This window comes from Apaloderma vittatum, unplaced genomic scaffold (assembly GCF_000703405.1).
Source record: "Apaloderma vittatum isolate BGI_N311 unplaced genomic scaffold, ASM70340v1 scaffold8639, whole genome shotgun sequence".
Lineage (NCBI taxonomy): Eukaryota > Metazoa > Chordata > Aves > Trogoniformes > Trogonidae > Apaloderma > Apaloderma vittatum.
Genome location: NW_009733504.1, coordinates 31,747 through 47,907, shown reverse-complemented (window position 1 = coordinate 47,907; position 16,161 = coordinate 31,747). Strand labels below are relative to the sequence as shown.

General features: G+C 37.7%; 1 protein-coding gene across 1 annotated transcript in view; it reads right to left on the bottom strand.

The window, feature by feature from the left end:
* LOC104278833 (Down syndrome cell adhesion molecule) overlaps positions 1-16,161 on the bottom strand; it is a gene marked incomplete at both ends in the record, with an annotated part of 62,576 nt that overhangs the window by 15,503 nt on the left and 30,912 nt on the right. The window contains 3 exons of the mRNA XM_009875929.1: positions 2,917-2,947; positions 9,371-9,547; positions 14,853-15,143. Of these exons, the coding sequence (XP_009874231.1) occupies positions 2,917-2,947; positions 9,371-9,547; positions 14,853-15,143 (499 nt within the window). The remainder of the gene's footprint in view (positions 1-2,916; positions 2,948-9,370; positions 9,548-14,852; positions 15,144-16,161) is intronic.

Below are 16,161 nucleotides of genomic sequence, written 5' to 3'. Positions count from 1 at the left end.
TTCCCTTGTTGCATAGGAGAAGAGATCAGCCCCCGCCTTGACACGATCTCCTTTCAGGTAGTTGTAGAGAGTGATGAGGTCTTCCCTCAGCCTCCTTTTCTCCAAACTAAGCAACTCCAGTTCCCTCAGTCGCTGCTCCTAAGAACTCTAAGGATCTGTGTAAAATTAATTCCCTCTGATTTAAAGGATCTCTCAGCTCCAAATTGTTAGAGGCTGGAAGCCTGTATAGGCAACAAATCAATATGTGTTTGCCATAGTCTTGTACTCTACCAAGGTGTCTGGTTTTGCCCATTATGAAAGACAGATACTTAGGTACCCAGGCCTTTAGGTCTGACTGGGTATATCTTCCAGAGGAAGTACAATGTATAAGGTATTTTGATAGAGAGTGTGTAGTTAAAAAAATACTTTACTGAGTGACTGAAAATATCTGCATGCGCAGGAGAGGGTTAAACCTATCAAGCTAATCCTTTTACATAAAGGGATTAAATACAGTGCTCTGTAAAGTCAAAGTCGTTTTGGTTCATTGGCAGAGAGTCAAGCCACCTCACGTTTTCAGATGTCTAATCTGTTGAGAAAACATAGGGAAAACTAAATCTTGTAAGTAATCAGCCTGTCAGAGGAATATTTGGGGAGAAAAGATCCCTCATTTTTTGTTCAAAATTAGAAAGCTCAGTCAATTGCTGTACTGATTCACAGTGAACTCTTACAAAGAAGTTGTCTGGAGCAACCCCCCATAAACATATAAAAGCTGTGATTGTACAGTGGCAGCAATTTTTATTTACATGTTTAAGGTATCAGCAACAAGTTGTGCAGCTCCCATTACACTGCTAACTTGTGGGACTTATCCTGCTCCCCAGATATTCGACTCACAAAACCAAAGCTGGAGACTTTCAAAGCAGAGACTAAAGTTTTGTTCTTAATCTGCTTTACACACATTCATAAAAATCTTCTCAAAGGGAAAGATACACAAAGCCCTCTCCATCCTTCCCACCTTCCGACCAATCAGTGTATCCTTTTTCTGCTCTCTGTCCACTACCTACACAGCAAGGCACAACCCATGGCATACTCTTTTTATTGATAGTTGTATCATGGCATGTTTTGATGAAATCTAAAAGACATAAAATGTCAGGTTCTTCATAATATGTAACTATTGCTTTGGAGAGGGCATATTATCCTTTCATTATTAACACGCTAAATCTCCAGGAGCATCTAGTGATGGTGGGAATCTCAGGTTTTAGTTGGAGTTGTTTCACAGATTTATTACAAATAACAGATCATTTAGCCCGTCAAAAGCAGGTTCCCCAAAGCATCATCACTTTGAGAGTTCCAAGTTAAAATATGTCTGCAAATGCAGGCCTATATCCTCTGCTTCTTCTGAAGTCTTGATTTAATAGTCAATTGCCTTAGTTCAGACTTTTAGAAGAGAAATATGGAATTCAACTGTTCAATGAAACCAATGCTGTTTATTACTAAATGACCTGGGAGAAAGCAAAAAGAAATGGTTACTTAGAAAAACAGCTCTGAACTAATGTCTGGGAAGGAAAGGACTCAACTAAGGAAAGGACTCAACTCCTCTCTGAGTGCATCAGGCAGGGAGGGCAAATGTTCTTAAATTTGAAGGAGGTAGACATCAGCAGAGGAAAAACTGGGCCAAACCTAGCCACATATGCTGTCAACTTGAAAAGTTTTCTGAGTATCAGAGGAGTGAGAGTCTGAAATAGCCTTACTTAGGCGGTGACAAAACCGGGTTAAAGGCAGAGGTTTACCAGTTTTGCAGAGGTGTTATGTATGGTTATCACTGGGATAGAATTTCTTCATCCAGAAGTGTCAGCCAGTCCATGCTGGGTTTCTTCAGGGAACAGACTTGCTGCATATGCTAATCTGTGCTTTTTTCTGACACTAAAAAATACCAGAGCATATCTTCTTAAAGTTGCTTAAATCTGCAATCTGCTACTAGCAGGAGTTTCTGACAGGCAGACAGGAAGGGTATGACCTGACCTGCACGACCAGTCTTGTTAACATCAGTGGGACTATTCAGATGTATATTCAGACTGATGGTGTAGAGCTGAGTTTACACTAAAACCGTCTGTCACTATGTCTTTGGTAAGTACATTCCTACAATAGCAGGGAAAGTTTATCATGGGTGAGGAAGTTAGAGTACGGTTCATTTGGTAAAATATCTATGACATTCTCAAATTTGTTGCTTAAAACTAAAAAGATTTTCTAGCAACCCAAAACTAAGTTGAATCTAAAAAAAATAATCCCTTGGTGATTCCATTTTCAAATATATACAGTAGTTTTAAAGTTCAATATTTTCCCTAGACAAAACAATAAACATTGAAGATATGAAATTTCCATCTTTGAAAGAATTGTGGTGCCAGAATAGTCATTCTATTGCAGTTCAATGACTGAATTAGATTTCTGGATGCTGAGCTGATGGAATAGAAATGAAAAATAATAAATGGATTTACTTGCTTGGCTATACCTTCACGTATAAGCAGCTAGCAACAGTGAACTATATAAATATAACTATAAAGTTTAGAGATATTTACATCCACTACTGACTTTGATCAGATGATCCCTGAAAAGCAATTACTTTGGTATGTATTATGGGACTGTTTTTCTGAATAGGAAAAATGTCCAAATGGACCTAAATAACTTCTATTATTTAGTCTACTAACATAAAATTTCTAAGTTTTCTACTGTTGTATTCCCTGACACACACTGTTCACAAATTGTCTTTTTTTTCCCATTTCTAACCAACGTGTCCTACTTCTAAATAGTCAAATAGTGTGTTCTGAAAAAGAATTTAGAAATAGAAGGTTTACATCTCTTTTTGTCCCTATAATGATTTTTAAATATGATGCCATGTTTAACAGACATTTTTTTATTTAAAAACATTAAGTCTATTCTTACCTCATAAGCATTTCAGCCAAACTCTTTGCATCTAGAATAAAATAGAAGAAATGTCATCACAAATTAAAATCTGATAGATGGATTATTAGGAATAAGCGATTTGAATCAGTCATGTTTAAGACCAGTGTTGTTTCTCAAATCAGTGGCAAGAATAAAATCAACTCTTAAAGTCCCTACTCTAGCTGAAACTGCATTTCTGCCACAGACAGCCCTGTTTTGTTCCTGGGTAGCACCAAAGATGTTACCGCTGGCTTAACTAAAAAGAACAACATAATCTTATTGGAAGCAGAAGCACTTTGACAAATAACAGGGATTTCTGTTCCTTCATTCCATGGTTAGCATGTGAACAGGCGAGAGAGGAAGAAAAGGCAAGAAGACAGACATGTTGATGTCAGGGCAGGAGCCAAACTCAAGCTGGATGAGCAGTTGCCAAGCATACTAGACTGCATGGGGGTCTGAGTAAGGGCAGTCTCCAATGAATCAACTTGTTTGGTTCCTCTCAGAAATGAATGTTTTTCCACTGGCAGTAATTCAAAACTACTGCTGGGTCTTCAGAGGACAGTCTATACACAAAACAGGAGGTGGCTTATTCCCACATGGATCAGCTCTCCAAAATGAGACACTGCTGAAGGAGAAATATTCCTCCTGTTGTTGTCATTTCTGTTATTATTAGCACAAAATCCTTTGGGGATATAATTATTCTGGTACTTATCAGATCAAAAGATAACAGATGAAGTTCAGTTCACCAAGTGTTCTTCATGTAGCTTCCTGTAAAACTTTATCAACATAATATAATAATTTCTGTAGTATTATTCAGCAAAAATTCTATTCTTTGTTCTCCTGAAGCCTGCTGCTAAACAAACTCAAAAATGCTGACTTGAGAGTCCCTAAGTATATCGCACAGGAACAAAGCAGTCTTTTGTGAAACCAAGTGAATCAAATCTGGGAAGAAAACAATTCTAAGTCTTCAAGCAACTCTCCTATTGTGTGAAACTTTGAATTTCTTCTTTTATCTGCTGCTTGTAAATTTACCAGTACCTGCCAAGACATCTACTGAATTTGTCTCTATTTTCTCCATCTCACCTTTTTTGTTCCTTAGTCACTGCTTGGGTCTCCTACGCCTACAACAATTTCTTTGCTTGTGATCCTATTAAATATCCTGCCTTTAGAATTCAGAGGATGAAGGCAGAAACAAGCCACCATCTTAATGTATCATTTTGGCTACATTTGTATTCATTGTTAAAAGGAATGGACAAAGGTCTCTTTTATCCACAAAAAAGAACTCCTCTGCAAAACCACTTCCACCCACTTTCTACATTCTGTTTCTCTGACACTGTGCCAGCTTGTTTGTCTTAAGCTTTATTCCTCACTTACTACTGAAGAAGCTGAAATTCTGTGCTTCTTCTAGGTCTGTTCGCTAAACTTCCTTATTTTTAACCTTCCCCTACCCTTTTTCAGTGCAAAGCATGGCAGATTCCCAGTGGAGGGAGGGACTCTCCATCTGAGATGTCCCATCTAATCCAAGCAGTGTTCCATTTAGGCATCTAGACTCTCTATTTTTCGCTTCGGGTTTGCCTTTTGCTGTTAACACTCTTATAAGTGGTACTACATAGTAGATGGCAATGTCTTTATCATCAGCCATAGACCAAACTATCACTGCAGCTGCTCCCAAATGACATCAGACATAGTTTTATTACTGACTTCTAAGGGCACAGCAAACATTGTGATGCTTCTTTTTGTTGTAGCAGCACTATGATCAAGAAGAGACTATGCATACAACTCCCTCTGTCGCACATACTCAATATTTTCCTTCAGCGAGCAGTTACGGTGGAGGTGGTTGCTGGCTCCTTAAGTGAAGACAGTGGATACTTGTGCAAGTATTTTCCTGATCAAGAAAAGCTGAGGGGATGAAGCTGCTGGGCCAAATGTTGTCCACTTTGCTTCTTAGGTTTGTTTGCCAAGATTAAATGACAACCAGCCTCCCTCACATGTTCTCACGTGCTGCACAGCATATGGCTGTGCTCCATGCTGCAATTGGAAAAAATGTTATGTCCCCACTGTTAAATGAATGTGGCACATATTAGTGTGGCTTATTAACATATATGCATTCTTGGTCAAAGAGATGCCAAGGAGATTGTATATCTTCAAACAAAAATAACATGAGGCATCATGCAGGATCATGCCACTTGTCAAAAGCTGAATGAGGAAATAATGCAGAGGAAAAAGTAACTCCGTCAGCAGGGTTTGAACTCATTAACCGTTCAAGCAGGTTGTTAGAATGGTCAGTAGCATTACTGTTGTTAATGATGGCTGCACTGGACATGCAGTCTAGTGTATGAATGGACCAAAACAAACATCCCAAGAAGATAAGGAATCTTAAGCATCTGTCAAAGCAAAACTCAGAAGCCTAAATGCAACTGAGTATGGTAACAATGTGTCCAACAAGAAATACACAAGAAATACATAAGAAATACTGTAGACTACAGATTGTAAGATGTATTTCCTACATTACAGTTTTGATCAGTAAATTGAGAATACTTCATAAAATGAGTCAGTATCCCTGCCAATGTCCTACCTCCCAGCTTTCAGGTTGGGAAAACAGGGCTGGAGGAGGCCGTGAATGACAAGGTGAAGGGGGCAATCCTCCACTTCAGCCAAGCATCACCCCATGCCTTTCCAAAAAAAGACAAACAGCTCCTCACCACGGGTTTGACACATGACTGCTGAGAGGCATCGACACAGCCCCAGCCCTCAATTCCATTTCCTGGAGCAGTTGCCTTGAAAATTCTTACCACGTTTGGCTTGTCCTCTGGGAAATCAGGGGCCAGGCTACAGTTTTAAATTGCATGCTGCCACTTCTGAACTATCAGGCTACAGGGATACTTTCTGCTTGGACTGAGGTGAATTAGATTTAAAAACAAAAGGAAAACTATTATGGTAGCGGAGCTAGGTTAATAGTAAGGAGAAGGAGTGGTAAGTCATCAGGTTTCTCAGTTATCATATGTGCGACCTACTGAATGACTGGATGAACTCCAGCAGTCAGCTGACCTTCTTGTGACCTGACTTGTGGAACTACTAAACTAGGCAAAAATCAGGGCTTTGCTAAAAACTACACTTTCTTTCTAAACAGAGTACTCTTCAGGGCATAAATCATACTGGGTGCGACACAGAAGGAAGACAAAGGTTTACCTGTCCCTACATTCTGAAACAAGGAGTAAAAGGATTAAGAATGGAGAGACTGCTGTCCTTATGCTACATTTGCCTCACAGAAACTGAAATCACAAGCCCATGGCCTATAAGCACAGATAGAAATATTTGTGTGCAGAATGTACTGCAAATAAATCTACAATTCCCACTCCTCTTTGTCAAGCAGGTTCAAAGAAAACATATCTCCTGAAGCCACAAAAGCAAGAATTACATCTGTAACTTGCATAAATTCTTTCCGAAGGTCTCACTGTGGAAACTATTATTTCTGATGTAGACAAGAAGAAAGCTGATGATGAAGTCACACTGAGGAAAAATGGGTCCTGTGCCTCAAAGAAACCTCACCAGTAATACATATCAAGTGATAATGACAGGATTTCAATTTCAAAACTAATTCAGATGGAAGTCGAACACAACTGCTAGAGCAAAACATTGGTTTTTAGTTAGGAGATGAGAAAAACTTGCATACTATTTTTTAAGAGAACTTTCTAAGTAAGGAGTTCTCTGGAGCAGCAATACTGATTGTCAGTAAGACTTTTAAAATATGAAGTAACTTCCAGAAGAACAGAAAATGGATACTACGGAATCAGTCTTCAAAATGAATGAACAAAAAAATCTGAATTACTGAAGCCCTATCAATCTGATTGAGGCAATGAGCAAAATGATGAAAACAATGGAATGAAGCTTGATGAAATGAATTAAAGGAGATGGAATAATCGAGGCCAAGCAATATAGACTTGTGGTCAATCAGCCATGTCAAATAAAGTTGGTTTTTCTTCAATGAGATTAAAATTCACTGAGAATTGATGACATTGAAAAAACTCTTACCGAGACACAATCAAATAACATTAAAATATTATATTTATATTTCTCTAGAGCAAAGTTTTGGTACCTCAAAATATTCTATTAGCAATGTAGCATGATGTAAAATGTTAACACAACAGCCTTTTAACATGGGTTTCAACATATTCAAAATACAATTTTAAGCAGAAAATAATTCCTTAGTACTTATTTTCCTCATGTACCACGGAATGTCACACTGTTGGTACTTCTATCAGTGGCTTAGAGTAAATTAAATAATATATGATAAAAGTTTGAAAATGACAAAATAATTGGGTAGCTAAAATATAATGAAAATAACCAGGTCACTAAGACATAACCACTTGGATCATTAGGTAGGTTGGCCACAAGTTAACAATGTATTTATATTAATATAATGAATACAAGCCATAGTTACATAACGTTATCCTATTGCACTGTAATCAGAGAATTGTAAAGTGATCTCAATGAATGTTAAACTTAAACTCTTAAAATAATACTGTACCCAAAAAGCGACCCTTGCAGATACAGACAGAAGACTACAAAGGGAAAGAAGAAAGGCTATTACCTCTCTGTCTGATGCAGATATGACTGTTGCTGGAATACTATGTTACTCTCTAGCCTACATGGAGGAGGAAAGCTACCTAAAGTTGCAAAAGTACCAGATAAAGGCCTTGAAATCAATAAATTATGGGAAACTACAGAGAAAAATTAAAGAAGATTCATCTGTTTCATTTATCAATGAAATCATTAAGAAATTACTTGGTTACCGCTATGTAAAAGTATACCCTCAAAGCCTGAAAATATGTTAGAAAAAAGAACTTTAGTCCCTGTACAGCAGATAAAAGTACAACAGGACCAGATAGCTGGGATCCTGAGCTGTAGCTTGACAAATTCAGATAAGAAGCGAGATGCAACTTCTACAGAAATGGTAGTTAAATACTGATGACTTTTTGTCAACAGTACTGATGAATACTTTGTTACTGTCTATGTTTAATTAAGTGAAGCTCAGATATTTTTCTGAGAGGAAATAATTAGGAGAAGTCTTTATGTTATGCAAAAGCCATACTAGCCAGTGTTTATCAGTCTTTCTTAAGAGACTGTAACTCAAGAATCCGTGAATACTTCTAAATTAACCATGAAAAACTAAATGTGTGCAGCCATTGTTTCCTGAAGCTAAGGAGCTCAAAATATCCTTCTCATTACTGGATGGAATTCCACAGTATTTCTGAGAAGATAAGATAACACTTTCTTCACCCTTAATCCACCACTTTGTTGATGAAAAAAACTACACAGAGGTAAATGACTTAAAAGGCTTTGAACAAGAAAGTTATTATACAAGCTAAAGCATCCAGATGCCCTAATTTCCAGATCTGTGTATGAACCATAAGGCTGGTTGTCCTCTTTCATCTATGAATTTGCCCATGCCTAAGAGCTCTGTATCTCTTTTTTTTTCCCCAAAACATTCAAAATATTATTACAAGAGACAAAATGAGACCCAGAAGAGAGATGAACAGATGCTAAGGTGAGACGGAATACACTGGGCTGGCACTGGTTTTAATACATATCATAATCATACTTTGGATAAAATACAAATAACAACCACTTGGTGGCTCTTGGAAATGATTAAACTTCTTTTTGCAGATGATAAATACTGTTTATTCAGTGTGTGATTTGAAAGGCTTTTTCCCAAATACCTTCCATGTTAGGTCTCTTGTTGTGTTTTGGTTCAAAATCTGCAGGGCCAAGTGAAGAAGTAGCACACTACAAGGGTCAAAAGTCTGGCTGTGGCTCAGCCAGAGGTATTTACTAGAAGACTGATAAAGTTGAATGAATTCACAAATCTAAAACTTATCTGGATTTGAATAAAGAGAAAAGCACAGGTCAGAGACAATGAAAGGTCATGAACAATGAAGTGCTGCTGTCAAAACACATCATAGGGAAAAAGTTGTAGCAACAAATCTAAGAATATCTGGTTCTGTTTTCTAGCCTATTAGCATGTGGCTACTTTCATTCTGTAATTCAGGAATCAGGGTTTACATATACTGGAAAACTGAAATATCCCTATCTTCAGAACATCTGATTTTACCTTTCGAAAAAATGATTTTAGGTTATCAAGGCCGTTCTCAAAGGAAACAAACAACACAAATAGAAAACAAACAACCACAACACATGAGAATTATTTTCCTTTTCCCCATGCAAAACAGTAACAATGCATACATAAGATTTTTTTTTGCTTTTTTCCTAGAAATTTACTGCCAGATAAAAAATAAGGAATTCCTGTAGAAAATACATTTTTTTTTGTTGCCTCATGTCTATTATGTATTGCAGGAGAGTGATACCAACTAGAGATTGAACAGTTTAGTCACATGAAGCCCCAATATTTTTTTCATGTTCAAGGAATACGTGCATGTAGAAATACAGCTCTCACCTCGCAGCCTCTTCAGTCTCTGCTCTCTCCTCCTCCTCCTCACGATCAGCAGCATCACAAAAAGCAGCAAGACCCCAACCAAGATACAGGAGATGGTCACCAGCATCTTTAGCCCTTCGTTGGTTGCCAGCCCTTCCTCACTTTGCACAACTGACTTAATAAGTGGAGGGATTGTACCTGGAAACAGTGTCATGATATTAGATGTCTATTAATGAAGACAAAAGATTTGAGTTCTCAGGGAATATGGCACGTTATATGCTTCAGCTGCATGCAGAACATTAACAAGGATTTTTCACATTCAGGGTGGATGCTATCTCTGCGTGTGTAGTGACCATGCACATGTAACCAGTCACACTGGTAACAAGGCACTGACTGCAGAGACTCATATGTTATCAGAAATTGAGAAGTGCATTCATTGATGAAAGAAAACCATGCCTACTATACAGTCATATACTAAAATTAATTTTAAGCCGTATTAAGTCATTACAAAGCTGTAAGAGATTGCAGAATTACTACCTATGTATACTACACCTTACCACGGAAAAATAGCACTGCTGCAGCATACTCATACTTTGTGCTGGGCTTTTCTTTCTAAGGAACGTATTTGACAAAGTTCGTTTTGTGCTACATACATCAGATGAATCCTTTGCACAGAAACATTCTTATATCACGTCTTAGGGGTGCAGCAGTGATATTGATCTGAACTTCAGATAGGCAATGTGATGCTAATTTGCTAAAGAGTGTCTGACATTACACTCATCAGTAAAACAGGAGAGTAACACTGGATAGAAACAATCAAATTTTGAGAGTGAAATGAGGGAAATGAATCTACAAACTACTGGCATTGGTAGGCAGCTCACTTTTTCATTTTGGGACATATTTGCATTTTGAATATACCTGGCTTCCTGGTGATATATAATACTTGAACTTTTCAATTCTTTCTTCTAAAAGACGTGAGAAGAATTCAGCACTTTCTTTGGAAGGCTGTTTAGTCATGGAAGACTTCTCACTCATTTCCTGATTACTATTAAACTGCTGAATGCAACCACAAATGAGGCTGTAAAATGCAGATTTGTTTGAAATGGATAAAAACACGCAAGTGTTGTGAACTGTGATGACTTTCAATGAAAGCTATTCAATTTTAACCAGCTACTGAAACAGAACAGTGGCAACTTACTTGCTAAAAGGATAGGAGGGTTGGATAGAAAAACAGGCACATTCTTTTCTACATTTTAATTGCTGCATTGAGTGATATAGTTATATCTCATTATGTACCATATAGTATCAGGGAAAAAAAAAAGTGATATAATGCAGTATAATGTTAGTGCCATAACCACAGTGGAAATGCAGAATTCTAGCTCATGTTTTTTCAGAAGAGCTATTTCAGTTGCATATAATAAGAAGAGTAGTTCCCTAAAGGGATGAAGATAAACAGAAAAGCTACAACCATACAAACCTATATCAGGTACTTTGGAAAATTTATTTTCTTATAGTTGTATTTTTAATATTTTTCTACTGTTCCATCATACCTACTCCCCATAACTTTCTTTCTTTCTTTTTCTAATTTTCCCTTTCTTGGAATAAACACACAGCAATACTTTTTCATCCTGTCCTAACTGAGACGCAGTTTTTGAACTACTCTAAAGGCAAATAAAATTAGATTAAGAATTGTGAAGAACTTCAAGCTCCTGAAGGTAGTACTAATAATTGTCTCGAAATGTTCTTCTGAATACCAAAAGGCCAAATTTTGCTCTGAATTAAAGTCACACAGACTATTGGCTAGACTACTGGGCTTAAGATTATCTGAAGTTCTTTCTTCTCTCCTTAATACTTTGATGAAAATCAGATTAAGAGTGGCCTTAACTTCAGTTAAACCTTAAATGTTTAGGTAAGTGATTATCATTTCCCCATACCTCTTCCATGTAAAGTGTAAACCTCATAGCGCTACATATAGGCAGTACAAGCTTAATTAAAAAAAAAAACACCCAAACATACTGGAAGTTTATATATCCTTTGAACTATACATTTGTGGATATACAGCAATTACACTAGAAATTACCAAAACCTGAAGGTGCTATCCATTGAGAAAATACCGTTTCAACATTTGTTGTCATTCTAGGTGTAGGCTAGGAGTGGAGTAGTCAAAGCTTTTCTCAGAACAAAGTTTCAGGCAAATTGGGAGAATGGGGTTTTTTTGTTTGTTTGTGTTTTTTTTTTTTCCCATGTGAATTCACCATCACCTTTTTTTAGTCTGTTTTACTAGTGCTTTATAGAAGTTGTGGGCTAAATGCCTCTCACTCAATTTTTGCCTATGATGCAGCCCTGCCATTGCACCTTGTGGCTTTAGGATTATGAAGTGTTTTCCTGTGTCCTAACTGTTCTTCATGGTAGGAAGTCCCCCTGTGGGCTAGAACCAATTAGCATAGCTTAGTGTAGTTACCAAGCCGAACTGATTTAATGTCAGGGCTACTGAGCAGCTGATCTCTGAGTTGGGAAGGTCTTTTGCAGTGCTTGCTATGCACTACAGCTGCACATTGCTAAAAATATCCTCTTAAGTACTGAGTGCAAATGTTCTGAAAAGCAAGGGGCAGGAAGGTCATAAAATCTGTAAGCTGAAAATGGTTAGCTGAAATATCTATGAGCAGAGAGCAAAAAGTCGCACGCAGATCTGTCATTAACCTCTTGGCTTAGTTCACCATGAAGAGATTTAAGGTAAAGGATCCTCAACCATGGTATTTCTCAGGAGCAATATCAGAGATAACAATCAGCTACTGCAGTCTGCATAAAATAAGACCACGTAACACAAGGATTTCTACACAGTTTACAAAGGCTTTATCTTAAGACTGCTAAAGCTCCTAAGCTTATTCTTAGTATTTGGTATCCTAGAACTTGCATACACCTATTATCTAATCTGTAAAGTACTATCTTTGCAGCTGTTTTATCCTGAGGGCAGCTGTGACCCCTAGAATCTGGAGGGGACTAATTTCACGTCACAGGACAAATCAATGTAGTGGTTCAGTTAGCACTCGGAAGTGGAGCTGGCCAAAAAGTTTCCACTGGCATGCTTTCTGTAAATGAAAAAATCAGTTTCTATGAAAGAAAAAATTTCTGCATGTAGTATTGATAGAAAATATAGATTCTGATCAGACAGAATTTTCCAAATCTGAAGCACCTTAAGCCTATACAGTTTACCAAGGAACAAATAAATGGCAAGCTGGGACTCTGTAGGGACAATTTTTGCTTTAGAAGCACTGAAATAGTTCTATGAGATCTTTTATGTGGGAATAGACTACCTTAATTTTCAAAAATGATGATGATCATCATCATATTATCATTTTAATTCTCATCAAATGTAACAAATTCAGTAAATTTGAACACTGAAATTTGTTTTTCCAGCCATGTTTTCCTCTCTTAACCTTGTCATTAATGTTTGAGATCATGCTGCCTCTCTAAGGCATGGTATAATCCTGGCAAAGCATGCTTGACAAATAAAACCATCAATACCGTAAATGAGAAATTTTCTAGGTGATCAGAAATGGTGGCCAAGGAAATTTAATGCTACAAATATTTTTATTGTTTCATTTTCTCACTTTTAAAGATGCCATACAGCAACACACAAAATCAAATGGAAAGCAGGTCACAGTACATGAAACCAAGGTATCATCACCTAATCAAAAAACAGAGTCTCACAACACTTCAAATCAGTTAATTATAAGAATACATTTGATTTCACTGCTATCAGTGGGAATTTAAGGCTCTGGACCTGCATTTTCATATAATGTCTTCTAAGTTATGGCTTCAGGCTGTTTGCCCCAGTCACATATATGTAACGATAACTGTGGATGTGAAAAAAAGATCACTGAAAGTTGAATGCTGCCTGTAGAAAGATACTGGAGAAAAGAGAGGACAAGTTAAGTAAGGTGACAAGAAATTAACTCATAATACTTGAAACGATTGTTATTGACAACATTTATAATATATCTAAACCAGGTCGTACGTCTACCTGGCGAGATCTGGCAGCATTTGTATAACAGCTACACTGGATCTTGGTTTCCTGCAGGCTTCTAAGTCCTGAGACAAAATCTTTCTCATAATATTTTAAACTATCCGAGATAAAGCAGGGACTGTACCTGAGCTTATCAAAATGATATTTACTCAGAAAAACATGAGGGGATGTGCTATTTGCAAAAGGGCAAGCCGTGAGGGCATGTGCTATTTGCAAAAGGGCAAGCCGTGAGGGCATGTGTCATCAATTATCTGCAAGAACTGATGAGTACCTAGCACAAAGACTGAGGTTTAAACCCTGCCCAATTCATATCCCACACATTTGACCAGTAATGATCCCCATTGCTTGCTCTTCGCTGAACCATACATGGGCGTTGTTCCTGGAGAGTGCTGGTTTGTGTGGGACAAAATTGTGATGGTGAGATGTGTTACTGACACAGAGTTATGAATTATCAGCAATTTTGTGCCATCATTGGACAGTTATCAGTTATTGTCTGAACTTGCTCACAAGTCCTGTTGTTTAATTTAACAGTACAGATGTCAGCAAGTGGTTGCACAATACAACACAGTATCCCTGGCAACGCAACAACATTTTACAGTCTCCAGAAAAGCTCCAGCAATTCACACGAGAGCAATTCAAGAGATTGCCATCTGGAGCCATCTGTACTGTTGGGGTTTTTTTTGCCAGAAATACAGCCAGTTCCCACTACAGAGCCAGCAGAAGCACACATGTGCCACCATCACTTTCAATAAACATGCCAGGACATGAGCTGGAGTGACTGACAAATTGGCGTGCTTACTCTCACCCTCTTGTTCTGGCTTTTTTTGCAGGGTGGGCAGTAACCCCTGGCAGAAGGGCAGGATGCAACAATTCCTTCATCCCCTGTGCCCTGCTGCTGGGCATGACAGAGCCATCTGTCACGGCCATTAGTTTCACTTTCCCTTGTCTGTAAATAAGGATAATAGCATTGTCATTGCTTTGCCCTTGGAGGGTGTTGTCCGGGGGCTTTCCTGGAAGACAAGCTAGTTAGCTGCTCCGTTGCATCACATAATGGGTTTTGAGCTGTGTCACAAGTACATTGCATGGAATAGCAATGAGATCAGTCATCGCAGGAACCAATTGCGTGGGAGACAAAAATTTCATGGAAGAGATGCGTGAAATACTAGTAAGTGCTTCTGTGACCACTGGAGCTAATGACACCTAGGGTCTTATGTTTATGTGTCTCATGGCTGATCAACTTTGGTACTGGAGCTTTTCCTCAGTGAGGTCAAATAACCCCTCATTTTGGGCCTGGCAGCCTATTGTCATGAAATCCATAAGCATTTTACATCTTTGAGACTGTTACCTCTCTGTCAGCATGGCTAGTAGATTCAAAAAGGGTTTTATGGGGAGGAAAAGAAAGACAAACAAAAAAATAGTGTAAGAAACTACAGTAAAGACAGTATCTTAGACACATAAATAAAAAGACATACTTACTGCCATCATAATTGAGCGTTGCAAATTTGGCTTGTTTCTCTGCGCAGCCAGCACTGTTGCACACTCTCATTTGCAGTTCATACCAGGTTGCCTCCTGGAGGTCATACAGTATGTAGGACTTTGACAGGGATGTCCGCTGAGCGGTCGTCCAGACTGTTGTCCCAAATGGCCGGTACTCCAGGGTGAAGGAGGTGATGGGGCAGCCACCATCATTCCAGCCTATCAGGTTCAGCCTTACTCTCGTGGTGTTGATACTAGCAAAGAGCTCTTGTTCTTTCGAAAACTGTGGCTCTAGAAGAAATATTTCAAGTGAAATATTTGAGTATTACAGATACGAGACTCTCAAAACCACAAAATATAGAGAATAATTTCTAGGATAATATGAATTTCATCTTAAATTCAACTTCTTTTTTTCTTCTCTTAAATGTTTTTTTTCATACTTTAGGCCAGACTCACAAACCTAGATTTTCAAATCCATACATGAAAAAAAATCAACATACATCCCCACATGGACATGACTTGCCAGTTTACATGGACTGGTATGATTCAACTTCTAAATCTAGTGCAGACACTTCATATCAGTAAATACCACTGCTGACTGCTGTGCAAAAAAGAAAGAGTTCAGAATACCACATAGAAATACTATTGAAGAAAACAAACTAGAAGATTTTCCACTGGTGCTTTAGCCTTCTTTTGAAGCACTTTTTTTTTTTGGAGAGTAAAGAGGCTTTCATTTTTGGAAAAAGACAATTCTGAAGAACTTGCAAGTAAAAATTATTTTTCAAAAACTATTAATGTGTTGACATTACATATGATATATTTAAAGATAATATATGCTTTTGGTTTTGCATTTCTGAGTTAGGATATTTTCATTCAGAAAGGGGTTGACATTTTTAATTCCTTGTCCTGCTTTGGGATCGAGTGTTTGTTTCTGTTGATATATATATTAAAGTCTTTTTTGAGAGCTCTATGTAATACAGAAGTAATGACAGTTAAAATGGCACCTTGGAATTGAAATAATGACAGTAGGTGGACAAGACAGGTCATCAACAAATGTTATTTATATTAAATATTGCTATAGTGGACTTAAAAGTATTATTATTAATTGCTTAACAGAAACAATGTTTTTACTATTGGAAGTTACATCTAATGTGATGAAAATTATCTATAACATGCTATTTTATTTGATATAATAAAGCATAACTTATCCAATGGGTGTCTTTTTGCCATTATTGTGCCTTGATGAGGGGCACCAAGATGCACTCTCTTTTCTAAATTCTACAGGAATCTGAACAAAACTGGTGATTCC